Source organism: Peromyscus maniculatus, chromosome 19 (genome assembly GCF_049852395.1).
Source record: "Peromyscus maniculatus bairdii isolate BWxNUB_F1_BW_parent chromosome 19, HU_Pman_BW_mat_3.1, whole genome shotgun sequence".
Taxonomy (NCBI): Eukaryota; Metazoa; Chordata; class Mammalia; order Rodentia; family Cricetidae; genus Peromyscus; species Peromyscus maniculatus.
This window is the reverse complement of record NC_134870.1, coordinates 74,058,002-74,079,855: the sequence shown is the minus strand read 5'-3', so window position 1 is coordinate 74,079,855 and position 21,854 is coordinate 74,058,002. Positions and strand designations below refer to the sequence as shown.

Genomic DNA, 21,854 nt, shown 5'->3' with positions numbered 1-21,854 from the left:
GCTGCCCTCTGGGTCTGTCTGTAAGCAGGATCTTACTGCCTTGACCTCCCAAGTACTGGGATTACCGGGGTGTAATGGAAATGGACAGAAGGAAAATGGAAATGCCCGAGGAGAGTGTAAGCTGACAAGTGAACCAGATGAAGCCTCTCTGTCCCTAGACAACATCCTCTTGTCCTTTTCCTAGTGGGACAGGGGATGAGGGGGCTTCCGTGTCTGGGAGCACTGACTACCTGTCTCTGGGTTTTTCCCAGCATGGGACCTGCACCCCTGTGCCATGAGACACCCATCCACTCCCTAGCTCAGCAAGGTCCAGTTCTGTCAGTGGGTCAGATACGGTCTGTTGACTGAAGGCTTTGGCTGATAGTTATCCCAACAAAGAAGCCGTTTGACACGACATTTTGTAGACAATGACCACCATGTAACTGTCATCTCAGGTAAAAATTTAATCTGGAAAATTCTTAGCATTCATTCAACACAACTTGGCATCATTTAAAGTGTCTGTGCAAAACTCTTGGTAATTATAAGAACTGACATGGCTGTATGGCACACACCAGTGAGCACAGGGATAGGGAGGATCAAGCTGGAGGGTTGTAGTGAGTTCTTGGTCAACAGAGGAAGATCTTGTCTTAAAACCCAAATAAACGAGGCTGGAAAGATGGCCCAGCAGTTAAGAGCACTTGTTGCTCTTGTAGAGGACCCGAGTTTGGTTCCCAGCACTCACATAGTGGCTCACAACCATCCATAACTCCAGTTCCAGGGGATCCTGGTCCTCCTCTGACCTCCTCAGGCACCAGGCATGCACATGGTGCAAATCCACCCATGCAGGCAAACGCCCATATGCATAAATAAATGAAACTAAAAACACTAAAAACCTAAATAAACATAGATAAACAGGAGCTGATAACCATCTCCTCCTGCCTGGGCACATGAGGACACTTCACCATTCACAGGGTGGCCCGATCCCGCCTCACATTTGAGGAGTCTAAGAAGCAGATGGGAAAAAAAAAAATCACACAGCTCTGCCACATCCCGTGTGGCACAAGGTGTCACTGCCCATGTGGGTGGCCAAATCTCACACTTAAAGGGGACCCTCCGCCACAGCAGTCATGATGGCCACAGCTGCATCCGAGTCTTCGATAACCCATTGCTTCCAGTGTGCCCCCTTACTGTAGGCTGACTCACACAACGGGAAACGGAGAGACGGGTGCATGCAAACATCTCTGGTGAATATGTTTTCCTTCAACACGGAACACATGCAGGTCCATGTCCATCACCTGAACATCCTTCTAACTTTCAGGAGGATTTGACCTCACCTGTGTGTGTCTCTGACACACATGAAATGATAAGGCCGGCCGTGGAAGGGAGGTGTGACCCGGAGATTAAACTATCCTTGCCCACGCCACCTGTCAAGCTTGGGCAGCTGGTGCACATGTCAAGCTGAGCCTCGGGGCCCCAGACAGTCCGGAACCAGTCACTCCTACAGAGCAGTGGCGCCCTCTTCTGGTGACTGTTGCTAGAGTAAATTATGGATGTTGCAACTGCTCATTTCAGGGAGGGCCCGCCCAGTAGCAGCCCTGTTTTGAGAGCTTGGTAGGAAGCAGGTGGGGGCCTGTGGCCTTTCTTCTCCATGGCCTCCAAATGACAGGATGGTATGTGACATGTGTGTGGGTGTGTGGCTCAACAAAGTTTAAAAACTGGCCGGTTGAAAAATAGCCTGGTTCCTTAAACTGGGGACAACCTAGTTCTCTAGGCTACTGTGCCCTGCAACATTTCCTTCCTCCTGGGTAGCCAGGCAACCAGGCCTGAGGTGTAACCACAATGCTGTCAGAGGAAGAAGACAGGGAGAGAGATTTAGCATTGTGTCTGCTGACACTCCCTTGAGACTGAAGCAACCTTCCTGTGGTATTTTGCCCATTACCATGAAGTCTCAAGGCTTATACACTGCTGCTTAACCAAGGAGTGCCCCTGGCCTGGAAAAGGCCCAGAGGAAGTGTGTCTGGATTCAGTTGACTGACTTAGTTTGTGGCTTAGAGCTATGAGGCGTAGCGTGTGTGCCTAGTCAACCCTGCCCGCACACTTCTCCATGGTGTCCAGTTCGTCCCATCCAGGGGCTCCTTCTTAATGGAAATAGTACCCCACCCCCACCATGATGTCCAACATCCTTGGTGTGTGTCCTGCTAACGGAGATAGGTTTCACTACCTTCTACATCCTTTACCTGTTCTTCTGATGTAAAAAATGAAATGTTCTCTGAGAGCATAAAGATGCCCATGGTTCACAAAACATAAGGGCTTGCTTTCCTGAGCCTTCTGGGCAGTTAGAGAAGTGTTTATGAAGTGGAGGGGGCTGGTTTCACTGGGAGCCACGTCTGTACCACCATCAGTTTATAAAGAATTCTCCTCTAAGGGATGGCTCAATTGGTCACAGTCAATGGGACCCACGTGTTGGAAAAGAGAGTCAACTTCCAAAAGGTTGCCCTCCTCTGAAATCTACCAAGACACACACACACACACACACACACACACACACACACACACACCCCACACACACTCACATACCTGACCTACACTATACACATACACACACACCACACACACACACACACACACACACACACACACACACACGCACGCACGCACATACACACATATACGCACACGCACGCACCACACCAAAAACAAAAGTCCCAAACAGACAGACAAAAAACCCAGCCAAGGTCGTCTGAGCTTTCTTTCCCCATCTGTCCTCTTTCCTCTTTAGCCTGGAGTTTCCGTAGATGCCAGAGAAGGGCAGGAGGCAAGGTTACCAAGTTCAAGGGCAGCGGCTCAGCCGCTCACCAGGCAGGTCCTCGTCTGCGTCACTCGGGATGGCTGAGGACCCAGGGTACGCAAACCCTCCCGGCCTCCTGACTCAGGCTTGTGTGAACCTAGCACATCCAAGGCAGCAGGATCCTCACACGCCCTTGGGCTCTGACTCATGCAGGACCAGAGTGAGCAGTGCATGCGTGAGGGTGACTCGGATCTTACTGCAGGCTGCAGTGTGGGAGCTGCCAACAGCCTTCATGCCGCAGGCACTCCTGTCCCAGGTCACCGTGGAGGGACCCGTCGCTTCTGCATTGCCATTGGCTCCCGCCTTCTAGCCAGGAAACTGTCCCCCGCCCAGGCCACCTCACAGCTTCAGGAATCTGCATTCACACAATTCACAGAGGGGACTCACAGAGGCTTTTATAGCATATAGTTCATGTGTTACATACATTTTGTGTGTGTGTATACACACATACTCACACACACATGATGGTAAAGTAAGGGTTACTATGATTATAAATAAGCTGAAAGGCAATTAACTAGGACTAGATCCACAGCTCAGTGGTAAAGCACTCACCTAGCACGCATTCAGCTCCTGAGCTCAATTCCTAGCACAACATAACAGCCCAACAAATACTGAAGACGACACTCGCTTAAAGAGAATGTAAGGCCAGGCATCCACACGTGGCGCTTCCTTTGGACCTCTGATGTGCCTCTGTGTGTACAGATGCACACTAGTTCTGTGTCCACACTTGGAAAGCACAAGTAAAGAAACCCTAAGCATCGTGCAGCCTGACGTTGTGTTCTGTACCGTGCCTCGCCCTGAATATTTTAAATTGCGTATCTTGCCGTCATGTACCCACACTACATGTCTTCTTCTCTTCCCTCTGCCCAGCCCCCGGGAGCTACTAAAAAAATGAACACCCCAGTTCCTAAAGGCAGGAATGCCCCCCAAAATTCCCGTGGAAATGGGCACAGCTAAAGAAATCGGGAAAGCCCCAGCCCCTGTTGGTCTGCATCCCTCACGCTTCTCGCTCACACTCCCGGTTTTCAGTCTTAGGGTCGCATTGTTCCCAGACACTTTTCAACCATGGTGTTTGCTCAAGAAGGACAAAGCCCAGAAGGAAGGAATGTTGAAGAAACCAAGTTAACCAAAACGAGCAGTAACAAAACACCAGGGTAGATGGCACTGCCGGGTGGGGGAAGTGTGAGGAAGGCCTTTGCATCAGCAAGTGGGGGCCAGGACAGGGAGTGTCCCAGGGTTGCCGGCCTTGAGTGACCGAAACCCTGAAACCGAGGCTGCATGGCCGGGGCTATGATCCCTGCGGGGCCTGGCTGCTGTTGCCTCTGAGACAGTGGGCTCCTAGCACCTCGCTTCTTCTGGGCCACGCTCCCCTTCCCCTGTCTCCCTAAGCGAAAGAAGACATCAGTGTCCCTCGGCACGGGCCAGCTGCGGGAGCCCACATGGGAGGGAAGTCATGGGAGCGATAACCACATTCCACACAAATCAGATGAGGGTGTTTGTCCCCTCTGAGAAGTAGGAAGAAACAGAAACCCACGTGCGGGGCGATGTGTATTCATGAGGCAACAGGAAGGTAGCATTTCACAGACCACAGTTATTCCCAACATCAGCTGAGTCACCGGCTGCAGCCAGCCCGAGGACAGCAGTGCACAGGCTTTGGCAAGCTTACTTCCTTGTTATGACATTGTGGGGACTTGCTGACGTCCCCACGGGCTGGCACAGAGAGAGAGAGAGAGAGAGAGAGAGAGAGTGAGAGAGAGAGAGAGAGAGAGAGAGAGAGAGAGAGAGAGAGAGAGAGAGAGAGAGGGGCTGGCACAGAGAGAGAGAGAGAGAGAGAGAGAGAGTGAGAGAGAGAGAGAGAGAGAGAGAGAGAGAGAGAGAGAGAGAGAGAGAGAGAGAGAGAGAGAGAGAGAGAGACTTAGGGCTATAGAGAGCAAACCTGAACACAAAATAAAACGGAATCCCGGGTCACAGGGGAGAGGGGTCTGCAGGAGGGTGGCGAGGAGGTCCGTTCTCCACACCACTGCACAGATGTTTACAAATGAAGATGGAGGTTGGGGAGATAGTCCCATGGGTAAGTGACTTGGTGCACAAACGTGGGGACCTGAGTTTGGATCTCTAGATCCATGTAAAACCACGTGCAATAGTGCACACCTGTAATTCCAGTGCCAAGAGAAGGGGATGGAGGCGGGGTCGGCCCTCTGGAAGCTCATGGACAGTTATCCTGGGGTATGCATGCAGTGGTGAACCAGATACCCTGTTTCACATAAGGTGGGGGGTGAGGTTGTCCCCTGACCTCCACACATGCCTGGTGTCGCATGCGAGCTCGTAGTCACATGTGGCAACACACAGACACACACACGAAGACAAAACCAAACCAAACCAGAAACAACAACAATAACAAAAAACCCGGAGAGAAGGGTGGGAATCCCCCTGAGAGAATGCGTGGACTCACAGTCCGCACACAGCGGGGGGGCCCGTCCCCTCTCTGCCGCTACATACCAAACACGTCACTGTCTTCCGAGGCTGTCTGAGAAAGTTTGCCCACGCTTCTCTTTTTTTCAGCCTCTCCTCGGGGAAGCTCACCATCCTGGAAAAAGACAACACACAACACACGCAGTTAGACACATGCAGATACACTGTCGGCAAGAAAACGATCTTCACGCACTGTCTTCAAGTGGCCGGTGGGGCTCAGCTCCGGGTCAGACTCAGGTGAGTTAACACAGGGGTAGTGCTCTGCCTAACCACACACATGTGCTAGGGGTCCCAAGTTTCACAAGAGAGGGTGCCAGGGTCAGCCTGGATAGAATACAGTGGCCCGGCAATTCCTGTTTGCAGATGGGTTGCCTATGTGGGCACTCTCAGATTTCAAATGGCTTCCAGAGCTTTGAGGTCTAGGTAAGGCTAATCAGGAGCTTATCAGGACTCTGGGGACAGTACCAAGGCTAACACTCAGAGATGCCTTGTGTTCCTGTGAGGTGGGGAAAAGCCCACTGTGGGAGGGTTGGGTTGCCCCTGACTAGGTGGCCTGGCACTCCTGGGGATGACAGGATGAGGTGGGGAGGGTCGTTTCTCGGCCTGCTCTTTGGGATCCTGTTGAAGCTCTTGATACAAGCATGGCTATACAAGATTCATTATATTACTTGTTTTATTTTATTTTGTGTGTCTGTGTGGGTGTACATGTACGTGTGTGAAGGTCCAGAGGTCACCTTTGGGTGCCCTTCCTCAGGAACCATCTACCTCATTCTTTGCGACAGTGTCTCCCATTGGCTGGAAGGCTGCCGATTAGGCTAGCCGGGCTGGTCAGCAAGCCCTAGGGATCCCCCGACTCCATCTCTCTAGCACTGTGATTACAAGCAGGGGCACCGTTACTTGCTTTTTTAAAAAGTGATTTTGGTTTGGTGAAAACAGGGTTTCACTATACAGCCTGGCTAGCCCGGAACTTGTAGGCAGGTCTTGAACTTGTGACCACCTTCCCACCTCTGCCTCCCAAGTACCAGATAACCCAAGTTCACCCCCACGCTTGGCTTCCGAACGGTTGTATTTGAATCTGAATGTTTAGTCTGTAGTTTACTCACAAGTGTAGGGAGCAGACAGGGTCCCGTTTCTCTACGTGTGTGTGTGTAATCATGTCACTGGTTAATTTTAATGTGTCATATTCATGCAGCATATCAAATTCAGACCCAGCCTGGTGGTTGTGTAGGACTGAATCCTGCTCCCCTTCCTATCTCCCTGCAGTCCTCAGGAAGTGAATCCCTGGGCTGGTTTGCCCCAGCCTACAGCCACTTCTGGGGCCCTTGTCCATCATGATGATAGCCCTGCTGGGCCGCCCTGGAGACCCTCCTGTTCATTCCCATCTTAGCTGGTGCTGGGTCAACTCTGGGTGACGTGTCACAGCCACAGCACCTACGGGCAGGGAAACTCCTGCAGCCGAGAGAACAGGCTGGCACCCTTTCCAGAGCCAGCATCACCGGACCCCTGTGTGCTTGTCTGCCTGCCCCCAAGGCACAGCCCTTGTGCTCCCAGCTCAGCCCCTCCAGTCCTAAGGGCCTTCAGGCTATGTCAGATACACAGCCTCTCTCTCTCTCTCTCTCTCTCTCTCTCTCTCTCTCTCTCTCTCTCTCTCTCTCTCTCTCTCGTTCTTTCCTCAAAGGGGGTGGGGACCAGGGGGTAGGCAGCGACTGAGATAACAAGCCCTAGGGTCAGATGCTAGGTGTCTACTGACTTGTGTATTAGCCATGTTACCTTGAGCATATACTTGACCTCTCTGTGCCTCAGTGTCCTTTTCTATAAAAGAAAGGAAATGCTAATATTGCTTGGCCTGGTGTTCAGAAGCAAGCATTAGCGGAATTCATTTACACAAAGCGCTTAGAATTTGCCTGGTACAAAGAAACTGTTGCTCTAACAAATGAGATGGTCTAGAGGTGGACGTCTCCCGGGCACGCCAGCCCCTGGTGCCTGCGGCTCTTATTAGCTTGGCTCTGTGTTTTTATCTTTTGGTGGGGGTGGGGTAGGGATGGGGATGGTGTGGCCTGGCTCCCCTTTCTTGGTCTTCTGTTCCCTTGCTCCAGCATTGCTCAGTGAGGGTGAGCTACATCTGCGAGGCCAGAGAGCAAGTCCAAGAACTTCCACCACCCAACAAGTCACCCACGCACCCCATCTTCAGGATGCATGGGATGCTGCTGTCTAGAGAGGCAAACTGGATGCAGAAGCAGAGGTGGAGCTCCAGGGTCCTTGGCTGTGACCACCAATGCTGCCTGAGTGACTGATGGGAAATCACCTGATATTTCCTGTCCCTGGAACTCCCCGACCCCACCCACACGGGGACTCTCTTGGTAGGTGGTGGGAACCGAGTTTGATGCACGCCATGAAGATGAGCTCGACTGATGTGTGAGCCTGAAGTCAGGTTTAGACCTGCAGTGCTGCATTGGTGGTGACAGGGATGTACACGTACGTGCTCTGGGTGGGTGGTGATACAGGGGCAGGGTGGCAGGGTGCTAACATCCCACAGCAGCCAGGTGGTTCATCTCTGGAGGAACCAGCTGCAGCATCTGTCCGACGGGCCGTGGATGAGATGGGTGAGAGCCATGGCCAAGGCTGTGGATGCTCACAGTCTGTGTTACCGAGGGTAAGGCACACCTGCAAGCCTCCCCACGGCCACTATCCCACAAGCTGATGTTGTCTATGCGGTTAACCTACAGACTAGCTGCCAACGTTCACACGTGACTGTTGAGGCCGGCGCTAGCAGACACACGAAGCTTCCTACCGGATAGTCACATCCATTACACTTCCTGCTTCACTTGGTAACGAGTCTTACCTCTTTTTTTGTTTTCCAACAAACTTTATTCCTAGGGTCTTTGGCATCTGTCACCTTCCCCAAATTCGCTCCAACTCTGTTAACTGCTACACTCTGCTCCCTTCTGAGCGTTCCACGTCCCTTAAAATACATGTCTCTGTTCTAACTTCCGGCGTCTGGGTGAGGTTGCACGGAAATCAGGCCTTTCACAGAGGTAGGAAAGTTAGGGGATCACGGTAGTCTAGTGTGGCCTGATCTGGCGATTGGCATCCTTGTCACCGGGGAAGCACATGCAGAAGAAACGGTGGTGACAGAGACACAAGCCAGGACACTTGAAAGACAATGGGCCACCTGGAGCCAGGGAAGGCAGGGAGACATCCCTCTGGCCTTTCAGAACAGCCAGCAGGTGCCTAACCCTTCGGTAAGAGCAAAGTCTGGTGCGTCCATTTCTGATTTATGTGACTGCTGTTGAAGCCACAAGAAGCTAAGCCAGGCTCAGACCAGGGCTGGCACCCAGCCAGAGACGGCGGAGAAAGGAGGAGCGAGTTTGGGTACTAAGGAGTTTCTAGACTCCTAACACATCACCAGCCCGTAAGCAGTCTCATTTTTCTCTGCGAGAAAAACATGAAATGGAAACTTCAGTGAACTTTGACCTTCAAATGTCAGGCAGCCGCTTCCCATGGGCTCTGAGGGGGCCTCGCGTGAGGTCTGGGAGGTGGGACCGGTGCTCCAAGCCTCATGTCCATCTTCGTCCTTCCCAGAACCTGCTGCTCACTGTGGCTCTTCATGAGACCCCCGGCAAGGAACAAAGGAGAAGGAGCTGGAGCCGGCAAACACGGTGGAGGAGCCTGGTGTGACTCAGGACCAGTCACCCGGTCACACGCTCCTTGGTAATCAGGGTCCAGACACCTGGGTGATACGCCCACCGCAGAGGAGCGTCACTTGCTATCCAAAGGCATCTAGGGGGTACAGCCACTAGCATACCATGTGGGTGCACACATAGGCACCCACGCCTGCGCACGTACACTCATGCATACGCTCACCAACAGCGTATCTAGGGATATTCACTCACCAGTAGCAGGTTGTCCTCTTTGCATTTTTGGAGGATTAATGGCTTGGTGGTGACAAATTTGGGGGGAATGGTCAGATGACTTGTTTCTACATCCTGTATAAAGTTCTGGAAGGTAGCTGAAGAGGCTCTGGGAGGGGAGGATGCTACAGCGTTCTGACTCAGACTGGAGAACACTCAGGGGAGCCGTGATGTCAAGACATGTCCCAGAGCAGCGCACTGAAGAACCGGTTGTGTGTTGAACTCTGAGCCACGGCCAACACAGACTCTCCGACTTAGAAAACACACGCAAGCTTGGATTTTGAGAGTTTTGAATCCCTTTAGAACCCAGTGGGCCAATAAGGATCAGGCTCTGGACAGAAGTGAAGCTCTCACCTTCCACCTGGGATGCCAAGACTTTGGCTACCCTGAGGCATCTGTGTCTAATACCTAGAGCCCCAAAGCAGCAGCTAGCATTCGGGGTAGGGGTGTTCACTTAGCGCCCCGGGAGGCTGGACAGGGGACCACACAGCTGCAGCCAGCAGGGCAGACAAGCCTAGCCTGTGTATGTGCTCTGACAACGTCACTTCATGTAGAAACAAATGTCAGGGGGCTGGAGATGGGCCTCAGTCGGCAGAGTGCTTGCCCGGCATACATGAAGCCCTGGGTTCGATCCCCTGCAGTACACAAACGGGGTGTGGTGGTGCACACATGTAATCTCAGACCGAGGAGGTACAGGCAGGAGGGGCCAAGATTCAAGGTTGTCCTTGGCCACATACACAGTGAGCTCAGGGCCACATGAGATCCTGTCTGCAAACAAACAATGTCTAAACAAACATGAGTGCCTGAAAAAAAAATTTTTCCCCCAGGGGATCAGGGGAGAATAAACATTAAACTATATGAAGACTATTCATCAGAGCTTATGAGATTTGTACCCTTCCTTCTCTACATCTGGGATAAAGAGGATGAGGGGGCAGGGGCTGGTCTTCTCACAAGTCTCCACAAGCAGTGACCCATCTACTAGCCGTGGGGTAAAGAGGGTGTGGGACCCTTCTTTTCAGAAGGGTGACAAAGCTTCCAGTGGGTTCTGGCTGGCAGATCCTGTTATCCCCCTCCCAGTGGTCACTGGGTGCCTTGGCTGGAGCCATAGCTCGCAAGCACACACTCAACTCAGACCTCTTGGCTCCTGGCCTTGCCTGTGGCTGAGAGCTGGGGACTCTGACATGTGCGCAGTCACAGGGCTGTGGAACCCGGACCGTGCCAAGGCACCCCTACCATGGCCTTCCCCGAGAGGCAGCCCTGTGAGTCGACAGGTGAGTCAGAGACCTGCATCACGGAAACCGGCAGAGCTCCAGATTCGGAACCCCATGCCCAAGAGGGTGCACACTCCCCAGCCCTGGAGGAAGCTGGCCATTCCTGACTTCCAGGCTCAGCTTCAGGGGAGGGGCCAAAGAGAGGTCCCAAAGTGACCAGGCAAGCCAATACAGGGTCTCCCAGACAAACGGCAAAGGCCTAGGGCTGCTTCGCTGAGAACAGATGTCAACAAAGAGCTGCCACCCTGGGGCCCTGAGGTGGCAGGGCTGCTGAGCCGCTGTGGGTAAGCCTACGACAATTCCGGGAAGTGAGGTATCAGTCATCAGGGCAGAGTGGGGCGGGGCGGCCCGAGGCCACATTCATACCCACTGTGGGGGACGTAATTTCGTGTCCACTATGGGGAACATAGTTCAGTGTCCACTGTCAGCACCTGGAATCAGAGGCAGGGAAGCTGAGCCACCCCTCCCTTCCAGGACACACGGAAGTCCAGGGGAGTGTGTCTCTTTCCTGTCTCTGCCTTCCTCCTCCACACAGTCCAAATTCCCACTCAGGTCTCCCTGGGGACACCTCTGGGCCTCGGCTGCTCTAGATTCCACGAGGAAGTAGCTCCTTGAGCCCCATATGACGCAGAGCCCTCCCATAGCTTATGCGTGCAGCCCATGCATGCCTGCTGGGGTATTATGGGATGGAAAGACTCCATACACTTTAAAATTGAAATCTGATGACAAATTGAAATCATTAAAGTACTGAAGTGTCAGCACAAGAAAAAGTCCTGTGCGTGCTAGCCAAACGCTCTAAAAAGGAAAGGTTGGATTTATTGTTCCACCTCCCCTCTCTTCTTTCTCTCTCGAATAGAGGGCTGGCCTCAAATGCCTATACAGGTGAGGATGACCCGGAACTGTCCATGCTCCTACCTCCACAAAATGCCAGGATTACAAGCTTGGGCCACCACACCAGACTTTTCTTTCTCTAAAGCAGATTCTGTTCTTATTCTGGCTCTCCACTGAGTTAAGATAAATAACAAAGGTACCAGCAAGTGGGCTCACACAGCAGGAGTTTGATTCCCAGATCCCAGGATTGAAGGAGAGACCCGGATCCTGAAAATGGCTCTCTGACTTCTACTTCTGAGTCATGGTGCGCGTGCGTGCATGTGTGTGTGTGTCCAATAATAAAGGTAAATAAATAAATAATGTTTAAAAAAGACACTGAGCTAACATCAACAGCTTGGCCAGGGGCTAGGCCCCTCCCCGTCAGGCCGAAGTTGGATAGAGAAGGTCACCCTCACGTATGGTCCTCCCGGGGCCAGGGTGCCCACATCAGGCACAGGTGACATTTTGGGGATGGAGAGGCTCAGCATCTGTTTCTGTCCTCTGCCCTCCCCGCCCCCAGCATCTCCAGCTGTCACAATAAGGGGCAAATACTTCTCAGGGGTGAACCCACCTCTGGCAAGGAGCTCAGTCTAGAAAAAGAAGACTAGGCAATGAAACTCTGTTCATTTCCTAGCACACTCGGGGGTTGTTAGTTTTCTTGAAGTGACCAAAATTCTACTCTTGAAAGACTGAGAGCAGAGTCAGATGAGAACATCAGAGCCAGGCTGGGGGTGAGAGGGGACTTTAGTTACTAAAACCAAGGCCACCTGGGCGAGGTTCTTCATCTGAAAAACAAGAGCGGAGTTAGAGATCGTGGGTAGGTGGGACTCTATGGAAACTAAAAATAAAGTAAAGTAAATACTGTGCAAGATGAAAGACCGAGGAAGAACAAACAGGCTGTGGACTGGGCACACCCGTGGTCCTAGCGCTGGGGAGTGGAGCCAAGACGATCCCTGGGGCTCGCTGGTCCCTCAGCCTGGCCTACCCGGTGAGGGTGAGTTCCAGGCGAGTCAGAGGCTCTATCCCCCAAAATAGGTGGGCCTGAGGTTGTCCCTGGACCTTCACATGTACATGCACCCAAGTACACATGCAACCACTCATGTGTACACACACACACACACACACAGAGAGAGAGAGAGGGAGAGGGGGGGGGAGGGAGAGGGAGAGGGAGGGAGGGAGGGAGGGAGGGAGAGAGAGAGAGAGAGAGAGAGAGAGAGAGAGAGAGAGAGAGAGAGAGAGAGAGAGAATGTATATAGTGGGGAGAATATTTGGAAATCTCTTATCTAATGCAGATCAAGCATTCAGATTGTAACAAACTCCCACAAATCAACAACACAAAGAAGTCTAATGTAAAAAGGTGGTGATTTTCTCAAAGAAGGTAATGTGTCTGGCCTGTAGACTATGAAAAGGTGCCCAATACCATTACCCCTGCAGGATTCACATCAAAGCCACAGTGAGGCTCTGTCTTACACACCAGGTTGGCTGTGGTTATGTGGTGAAACTGTACTCCCAGACCCAGCTGGTAGACGTGTCAGATGGGACCTCAGACCCAGCTGTGGGGGGTATGATAGGACCTCAGACCCAGCTGTGTGTGTGGGGTAGGATGGGACCTCAGACCCAGCTGTGTGTGTGGGGGGTATGATGGGACCTCAGACCCAGCTGTGTGTGTGTGGGGTATGATGGGACCTCAGACCCAGCTGTGTGTGTGTGGGTATGATGGGACCTCAGACCCAGCTGTGTGTGTGTGGGGTATGATGGGACCTCAGACCCAGCTGTGTGTGTGTGGGGTATGATGGGACCTCAGACCCAGCTGTGTGTGTGGGGTATGATGGGACCTCAGACCCAGCTGTGTGTGTGTGGGTATGATGGGACCTCAGACCCAGCTGTGTGTGTGTGGGGTATGGTGGGACCCTCAGACCCAGCTGTGTGTGTGGGGGGTATGATGGGACCTCAGACCCAGCTGTGTGAGGTATGATGGGACCTCAGACCCAGCTGTGTGTGTGTGGGGTATGGTGGGACCCTCAGACCCAGCTGTGTGTGTGTGGGGTATGATGGGACCTCAGACCCAGCTGTGTGAGGTATGATGGGACCTCAGACCCAGCTGTGTGTGTGTGGGGTATGGTGGGACCCTCAGACCCAGCTGTGTGTGTGGGGGGTATGATGGGACCTCAGACCCAGCTGTGTGTGTGTGGGTATGATGGGACCTCAGACCCAGCTGTGTGTGTGTGGGTATGATGGGACCTCAGACCCAGCTGTGTGTGTGGGGGTATGGTGGGACCCTCAGACCCAGCTGTGGGGGGTATGATGGGATGTCATACCCAGATGTGGGGGGTATGGTGGGACCTCAGACCCAGCTGTGGGGGGTATGATAGGACCTCAGACCCATCTGGTGTGCATGTCCGATGGTACAGCTGCTGTGGAAAAGGTTTTACAGTTTCTCAAAAAGTTAAACACAGATGAACAATAAATTAGCAACTGTATTCCTAGGTGCATTCTTGACAGAAATGAAACACGAGTCTATCTAAACATGTAAATATCCACAGAAGCATTATCTATAATAACTTGATGGAGGAAGCATCCCATATACTCAGCAGCCTATGAGCAGGTAATCAAAACATAAGATATCTCAACAACGGAACTGCAGTCAAGAGAGAGGGGTGGGGGATTGCATGGACCAAGCCTTCAAAATGCAATGCTTTGGGAAAGAAGCCACGCACAGAAGGCCGCCCAGATACTTCCGTCCTTGTGATCTACTATAATGAGGAATATAGAGACAGAGGACCAGTGGCTTCTGAGGGATGGGGTGGTGTGACATGCACGTGCACGTACACACACAGACACACAGACACAGACACAGACACAGACACACACACACACACACACACACAGACACACACACACACCCATAGGGCTGGGCTACAGCTCAGTGGTGAGCATTTGTCTAGCATTAGAGGACGCAGATTCCACCCCCAGTACTGAAAAGGAAAAAGAAAAGACTAGAGGAAAAATGGCCAACACTTGTAAAGGGTCTGTTTGCAGGTTTGTGCCAAGTGAGAGCTTTAGTGTACTGTGTACCGTGCAGAGCACTCTGGCTTCATGCGGCTCTAAAGCCACTTTCCTGTGGAAACACCTTAGCTGAGCCCTGTGACATCTTACCTTAAAGCACAGTGATCGGGAGATCACTTTGGGGGTGTGGTTAAAAGTGCAGAGGTCTTTAAATAATGAATGCAAAGAAATGTGCTGGGGATTTTGTTTAAGCCTGGCTTTGAGAAGTCACAGCGGGATAAACATTACTCAGTGTGGCTCTGAAACTGCTTATTGAGGTCTGTTACGCAACTGGACGGACAGGCTTCTATTTTAGGAGTACAGATACCTGGCTGTTTATTCCTGGATGCTACGGCTGCCTAGCTGGCCAAGTGTGTGGGAAGGATGGTCCCTTCAGGAGGGGAGAAGAGAGAGGGATGGATCCGCTCAGCCTGGTGCTGTCACTGCAGTGTGAAGCTCAGTGAGTTTCAGGACTGACATGAGCTTTAAAAGAACTCATCACTAAGTGATTTAAGTCAGTCTCAGAAAGACAAACACCACGTGCTTTCTCTCTTTGTGGGTCCTAGATTTTATGCAGAGACACAGAATCATACAGACGACATGAGACAGAAGCAAGACTGTCTAGGGCATTAAGGGGGTGAACAGAAACGGGGGTGTGAGATACCAGAGGACAGAGGGGTATGGCAGGGATTTGCTCAAAGTACTTTATATATTTGCATGAAAAATGCCTTATGTAACCCAGAATGGTAATTAAAAAAATAACTCGTGGAAGGATATTTATTCAGTTAAAAAGTAGTCCACATTTTAGGAATAGGATAAAGTGATCGAAACCCCCAATCTCTTTCTGAAGGCAAATGCTTTAGTTTTGTGCAACACAAAACTGTCTTGGCTCCCTTCCTTTACATAGCTCTCTATGCTTCTGAGTGGTCTCTTATTTAAAGGCTTTAAGTCAAGGCCCGTCTTTGAGGTACAGGCCATCTCTGCTTAAAACAATAACACCAATATACCAAGAGTGCAGATGTCTTTCTGAATATACATTGATTTCCAATATGTGGGATCTCCCAGCATCCCCTCCCACTTGCAAGATGGGCAAGCTTGTGTGGGTAAACCCAGTACACTCAACAGGGGCATCATCGCCAGGTATCCGTGGTTATTGCCTCCGCACTGATTTTGAACTTCCAAATCCTTGGAAAGGTGGAAATAAAAGGTGTGTAGGCAAAAGCAGGTTTGAACATATCAATGAAGCAAGAATAAGGACACACACACACTCACACAGAGCATGTGCACACGTGCGAGCCAGAGAGAGAGAGAGAGAGAGAGAGAGAGAGAGAGAGAGAGAGAGAGAGAGAGAGAGAGAGAGAGAGAGAGTCAGTCCTGGGACTTTGTCACTGCGGCTGCACTCTGCTCATTTGCCTCAAAGAACCACACCCGGGTTGTGAAATGGACTTTCCATTTTATCTTGGCAGCAGTGCATCCTTCAGAGCTGCCTCTGTGGTCCTGTGGCCTCAGGGTGAGTTGTGGGAATGGCAAGCTGACTTTAGCTTGCTGGGAGGGCTGGGGAAATACACCAGGCTGGCGCCGATGTCCACACAATCCACGGCAGAGCAAATCGCTTGAGCTTTGGAAAGGAATGGACTATGGGTCGAGAATTTCCTGCACACGGCGAGGAACTGCCAATCACCAAGATCTACTGAGGCCAGCTCCTCACTCACCAGCCATCTGAGCATGGTGTTCTTTGCAAACAGAGGAAGCTGTCGGTGCCCTAGATGTCTCTTGGTTCACAGGTGGAAATAAAAAATCAAACCACAATGTGGTTAGCAGAAGATCCAAGTTGTGTGGAAAATCTTCTAGAGCTTTCTACTCATCCACACAGGTCACATGACAACCCAGGAAGCCTGTGCACAGGTTTTCCTGAACTAGTTGTGAAGTGGGACTTTCAGGCACTGAGCGCATCGTGACTTTAAAAACATTAGTCAGTCTCCTCCATTTGGTTTAACCCTGCATGCTCAGGAGCAAAACAGAGAAGTCTGGTTTTCTTGTTTAAAAAAACAAAACAAAACAAAACAAACAAACAACAACAACAAAAAAAAACCAGGCTGGGCTGTCCCTGCTCAGGGTGGTGAGGTGTGGTGGATTCCAGCAGTGAATCAGAAAGAGTCCACTTATAGAGGGGCTTGTGTCAAAAGCGTCTCCAAACTCTATGTCATATTTCCTCTTAAAATATCCCAAATAACCTACTTTAAAAAAGCCAAAATCAACCTCCAATTGTTTTAATTTATGTTATTTGAAAAGCTTAAATGTAAATGCTACCTCAATCACTATGGCCTTTTGTTAATTAAAAAAAAATGGAGTCATGGTTGGTGCAGGTCAGTGGGAAGGGGCTAAAAGTGCACTGTAGAACCGTGACACTGAGCCTTCTCCAAGGCCAGGAGGAAGCGATGACGACCCCCACACCTTTCTATACCACTGAGTGTGTGGGAGGGGCTCCGCCATCCTGGGATGAACCCAGAGTGAAGCCGCTGAATTCCATGTGCTGGGAGCCACTACTCAGTGAAGCAAGAGGGCCTCCAGCACGGGCCAAAAGCCCAGGCAGCAACAATAAGCTTTTGGGACCAGAGCCCCACTCCAGGGGACGAGGGAGCGGGAGCTCAGAGGCCGGACTGCACTGTTCCCCCTCCTCGTGGGGATTGCCAGAGAGGAAAAGTCGGTTCAGCACTTCGCAGTATTGCTTAGCCTCCCACCCCATCCACCTGTATGGTTTTCCTGTCACGTGCCCTAGTACAGTTATGAGCTGGTACAGGGTGACTAATCTACATGGCAAGGATCCTAAATCACCACGGGCTCTCTGCACGGCTGGAGCCTGCCTTGTTTATTTACTAAGGTGTGTTTGGTTGCTTAGGGCTTATGGAGTCTAATTAGGAGACGTTAAAAAATGAGGACTCTGTTCCAAGCACCGGAGGCAGAAGCACAAAACTGAACTTTCTCCCTAATTACCCAGTGGTTACATTTTGAAAGCATGATCCTTAGATTAATACAGGCATCAAATTACAAGGGAAGTGTGTTTGAACCGTCCAGATGCAGAACGGTGAAGTGCGTCTAAGAAGCCGTTCCTGCAGTGGATGGCAGAGGTTCAGGGCTGGCGTCTGTGAGGAAGAGTCCTGCCAGGCCACATCTATATATGATCATATCCTCATACACACACACACACACACACACACACACACACACGCACGCACGCACGCACGCACGCACGCACACACACACACACACACACTGCAACACAGCACACACACATACACATAGCATCCATGCTTGCACACACATGCATGTGCATATACATACAGCACATATATATCATACACCACAAATACACACATATACATACAGTACAGAGATACACACACACAGGCAGACACATGCTCCACATACATACATAGACATTCACACCATCACACACACACCACACACATACACACACACACACACACACACACACACATATATATAATATACATACATACATACACAACACCTGCCATCCCTCACTCACCCCCTCCAGCACATTACATATTTATAAACAAGAGACGCTTTTTTCACATGGGCATATCCTGTCGTATTAAAATTCTTGCTCCTGAGCCTGGAGAGAGAGTGACTAGGGGTTGAGACTGCACACCTCTCTACAGAGGACCGAAGTTCAGTTCCCAGCACCCACGTCAGGCGGCTCATAACTGCCTGTAATTCCAGCTCCAGTGGATCCGAGACCTTTACCCTCTGTGGCACCTCTACTCATGTGTACATGTACATGTGCACGTGCACACACATGCATGCACACTCTCGAAATAATAAAAAAAAATCATCTTTAAAAAGCCCCTCTTGTTTCCAAATGTAAAGCTTTACAAACCAGGTGGCTGAGGAGAGACAAGGGCGTCTGAAGGACACGTTCTGCCCTTTCAGAGTCTGAAGTAAGCCTGTCCTGACAGATACAGTGACCAGAGGCATTCCTGGACTTTCCTGGCATGGGATAGTAACGGTGGCCCAGTGAGGTCCACAAGCAAGGGGACAGGTGAGCAGGACAGTTGGCATGGAAACAGCTTGTATTCAGTCACATCCCTCTCATCCTGTGGCATCTGAAGCAGGCAATGAATGTTTCCATGGTCAGCAGGCCAAGCCCTACCCTCCTGAACTGGCATGGTGGCACTTTTGGGGAAGTCACCAGGACTTTGAACGCCTGCTCTACCTTGTCTCCTTCCTGCTGTTAGTCAAGTGTGAACCCAAGTTTGAATTAAAAAAAAATTATATAAGTCCCTCACCAATGTAATTACCTGCTTCAGAAGGCACCGTTCACCCTGCTCTGGGTGGGGCATCCCATCTCTGATGACAGTTGTATCTCTGACATCTGTTCCTGCCTCTAATCAGGGCTCCTGCAGGTGAGCATAGGGGACCCTCAGAGCTTTGGGCTCTGGGTTCTTGGAGGATACCAGCCCCTTTTCTTTGTACCCCAAGGTTCCCAGTGTCCAAACCTGGCATGGCACAGAGGAGGACACCATGCTGTTCGTGCTTTATGCTGCTTGCATGTCTGTGACATTCACATTTAACAGCCAGCGCTAAACAGACCATTTATATTTAACAACTGTTGTGTCCTGAAAATGTTGTGACAGATGCTTACAGTGACACAGTTTCTAATAAAAACAAACTATAAAGTCAACTAGCCAATCAACTAACACAAACCAACCGCAAATCAACCAATTGACTAACCAATAGGTCAAACTAACCAGTTAACCAAAACCAGTCAGCTAATTAACAAAATAACCAACCAACGAACAAAACCATCAACTAACTAACCAAAACCAGCCAGTTAATCAACCATAATCAACCACATAGCCAACCAACCAACCAACCAAACAAACCAAGCTAACCAAACAAACAACTAACTAAACAATCAGTCAAACAAAACCAACCAGCTTATCAACTGAACCAAAAGAACCAACCAGCCAACTAAAATCCTACAATGTAGGTGAAAGGACAGATGTTATCTCCTCTGGGCTCTGAGTGGCCTAGGGTTTTCTCGGCCTTCATCTCTCTAATGTCCCTAGCCCAAGCTGGAGCCCAGAGCTCTTCTGGACATTGATGTCACCCCAAGACTCACAGACTTGGCTCTACTGAGCATTGAGTGCACAGGGTGAACTCAGAGAGAAAGTGTGCAAAGGGTCAGAGGTCCCTAACGGCCAGCTGGAGACAACGGGTGCAGCTGGGTCCAGAATCCGAGAGGAGTAAAGCCTGGGGCCGTGTACAGACCACATGATTGGGTTGCGGCTTTAGTTCTACTGTGCTCCGGGCCGGTTCATAACCAGCGGCATCATTCTCAACAGGGGTGCGGAGGCCTTGGCTATGCTTGCTAATTACACAGCATGTTGTTAATAATTACGTTCCCTTTGGTGAGACCTGTGGCCAGCCTTGGTTTACAAAGGCATCTGTGTTCTCCAGTTCTCAGATAAGCGCAGCATCTGCCATGGACCTGAATGCTGGAGTCAACCCGTGGTCGTTCTTTGAACATGGAGCTGTGAGAAAAGCCTTTTGCTCTGAATTCACCCCAGAGGGAAAGCATTCGTGACTCAACACACCCAGGAACTTTTCCACTGAGAATCTTCTGGGCACTCCCACATGTGTGTCATGCTAGTCCATGCCTACCAGTGCCTTAAGAGCTCAATCAGACACCCTGCAATAACTGGAGACCTGCCTGAGTTCCCAAAACACAGTGTCTATGTGACTTGCCTAAAAGATGGAAATTACACACGGATGGACACCTAACCCTGTCCACACACCCCACCCACACACTGCAGTCAAATCCGAAGGGTAAAATCCCCCAGTGGATTTGGTGTCCACCAGTGCATCCTTCTCAACACGATGTGGGTGTGAGTCTGGGAGGGGGTGGGAGTGACTTGGCCCTTCCTGCTCCTCTTCTTTGATTGGGGTATGGAAGAGTGAAACCTGAAGCAAGAAAAAAAAAACAAAAAACAAAACAAAACAAAACAAAAAAAACAGCATGGCCTGGCAGTTCTGGAGTGTCAGGCTTCTGTCCCCTTTCCCAGTATCCTCTGGGCACTGAGGATGGAGGGTCCCTGCCCTTGTCACACTGTCTTTGGGTGTCACTCATTGCCACCTGCCTGTGTGTGGCATGGCACAGCATCTCCTGGAACACTCCAGACAGCTTGGCTAAGTGAATGTTTGGGCAGCCATTCAGCAAGCCATGCCTGGACACCAGCAGGACTGATGAGCAGGGCTGCTCTTCCCGGACTGAACTTCTGTGAGGAGGAGAGAAGACTTTGCGGCGCAGTGGTGAGCCAAGCTGATTTGAATCTAGCCACTTCGTATTCCTGAGGCAGGTGTGAGGGAAGGAGCAGAACTCACTGGAAGCCATCGATCCGACAACACATGACCCGGGCGATGCACACTGCATCGCGTGAAGCTCCACGTAGAGAGAGAGGCCTGGAGGAGCAGCCCGCACACCCCTCGCAGCTGTGGTACCAGTGTTCTCGTGGAAACAGATTTTCCCTGTCAGAGTGAAAGATGCTGTTTTCATCCCAGTGGAAAGCTCGGTGTTGCTTTGACAACTCTGCCTATATTTGCAAACAAGTGTCTCATTTCTCAGAATGTCACTTTAATATCAGTCTCAGTGAGAGAGAGTGGGGTTGGAACAATGATTAAGTATGCAAATTATTTGCCACAGATGGGGTTATCCCAGGGTAAGGACCAAACCCCTCTTTGTCCAAAAGTCAATGTTAGAGAATTCTAATGTCCAACAAAAGTTCCAGAGCAGTCTTTCCTGTGGGTGGGAAAGGAGGCCACAGAGAAAGCTAGGGGAGGACCCAAAGGACTCCGAAGGCCAGGACTTTCCAGAAACTTCCCATCACCAATAGAGCAAAGCTGGTAAGCTCTGTTGAGGTGGACAGATACTCTAAGCTCTGGTGGTGGCAGCTCTCTGAGGGCTATGCTCAGTGCGTTCACATGTCAGGCTCTTCTCTTGAAGGCAGAGGTGCCCTAAGGGCATGCATGGCCCACAGCCTCCTCCTCCTCCCCTCCTTCATCTCTGGGTTGTCTCTAGTGATGAATCTGCTCTCTGCACTGCGCAGGGTGGCAACTCTTCTCTGTAGGATGCTCATCTGGGCAACGCTGTAAGAAACAACGGTACCTATGTCTCTGTGCCCCTGATCTTTGGGATGTCACTCAGGCTGTGTTCTCAGCAGCAAAGTCACCCTCACCCCCATGTGCTGAGGAATGGTGGCTCACCCTAGCACTCTGAAAAAAAAAAAAAAAAAAAGGAGATTCCAGGGGGTATGAAGAAGCTGGCTTCCCTCTCAATAACAGCAGTTCTTAAAATGGACCCATGTTCCCAGCAGCCTCTGTGACAAGTATCACAATAACCAAATAGAGCCTGGATCTTTAAGAACACAGGCTCTC

General features: G+C 50.9%; 1 protein-coding gene across 4 annotated transcripts in view; it reads right to left on the bottom strand.

The window, feature by feature from the left end:
- Positions 1-21,854, bottom strand: part of Mbp (myelin basic protein) — a 112,268-nt gene that overhangs the window by 60,738 nt on the left and 29,676 nt on the right. For all 4 annotated transcript variants that reach the window (XM_042264067.2, XM_076555627.1, XM_015992703.3 and 1 more), the window contains exon 3: positions 5,327-5,414. In XM_042264067.2, the coding sequence (XP_042120001.1) occupies positions 5,327-5,414 (88 nt within the window). The remainder of the gene's footprint in view (positions 1-5,326; positions 5,415-21,854) is intronic.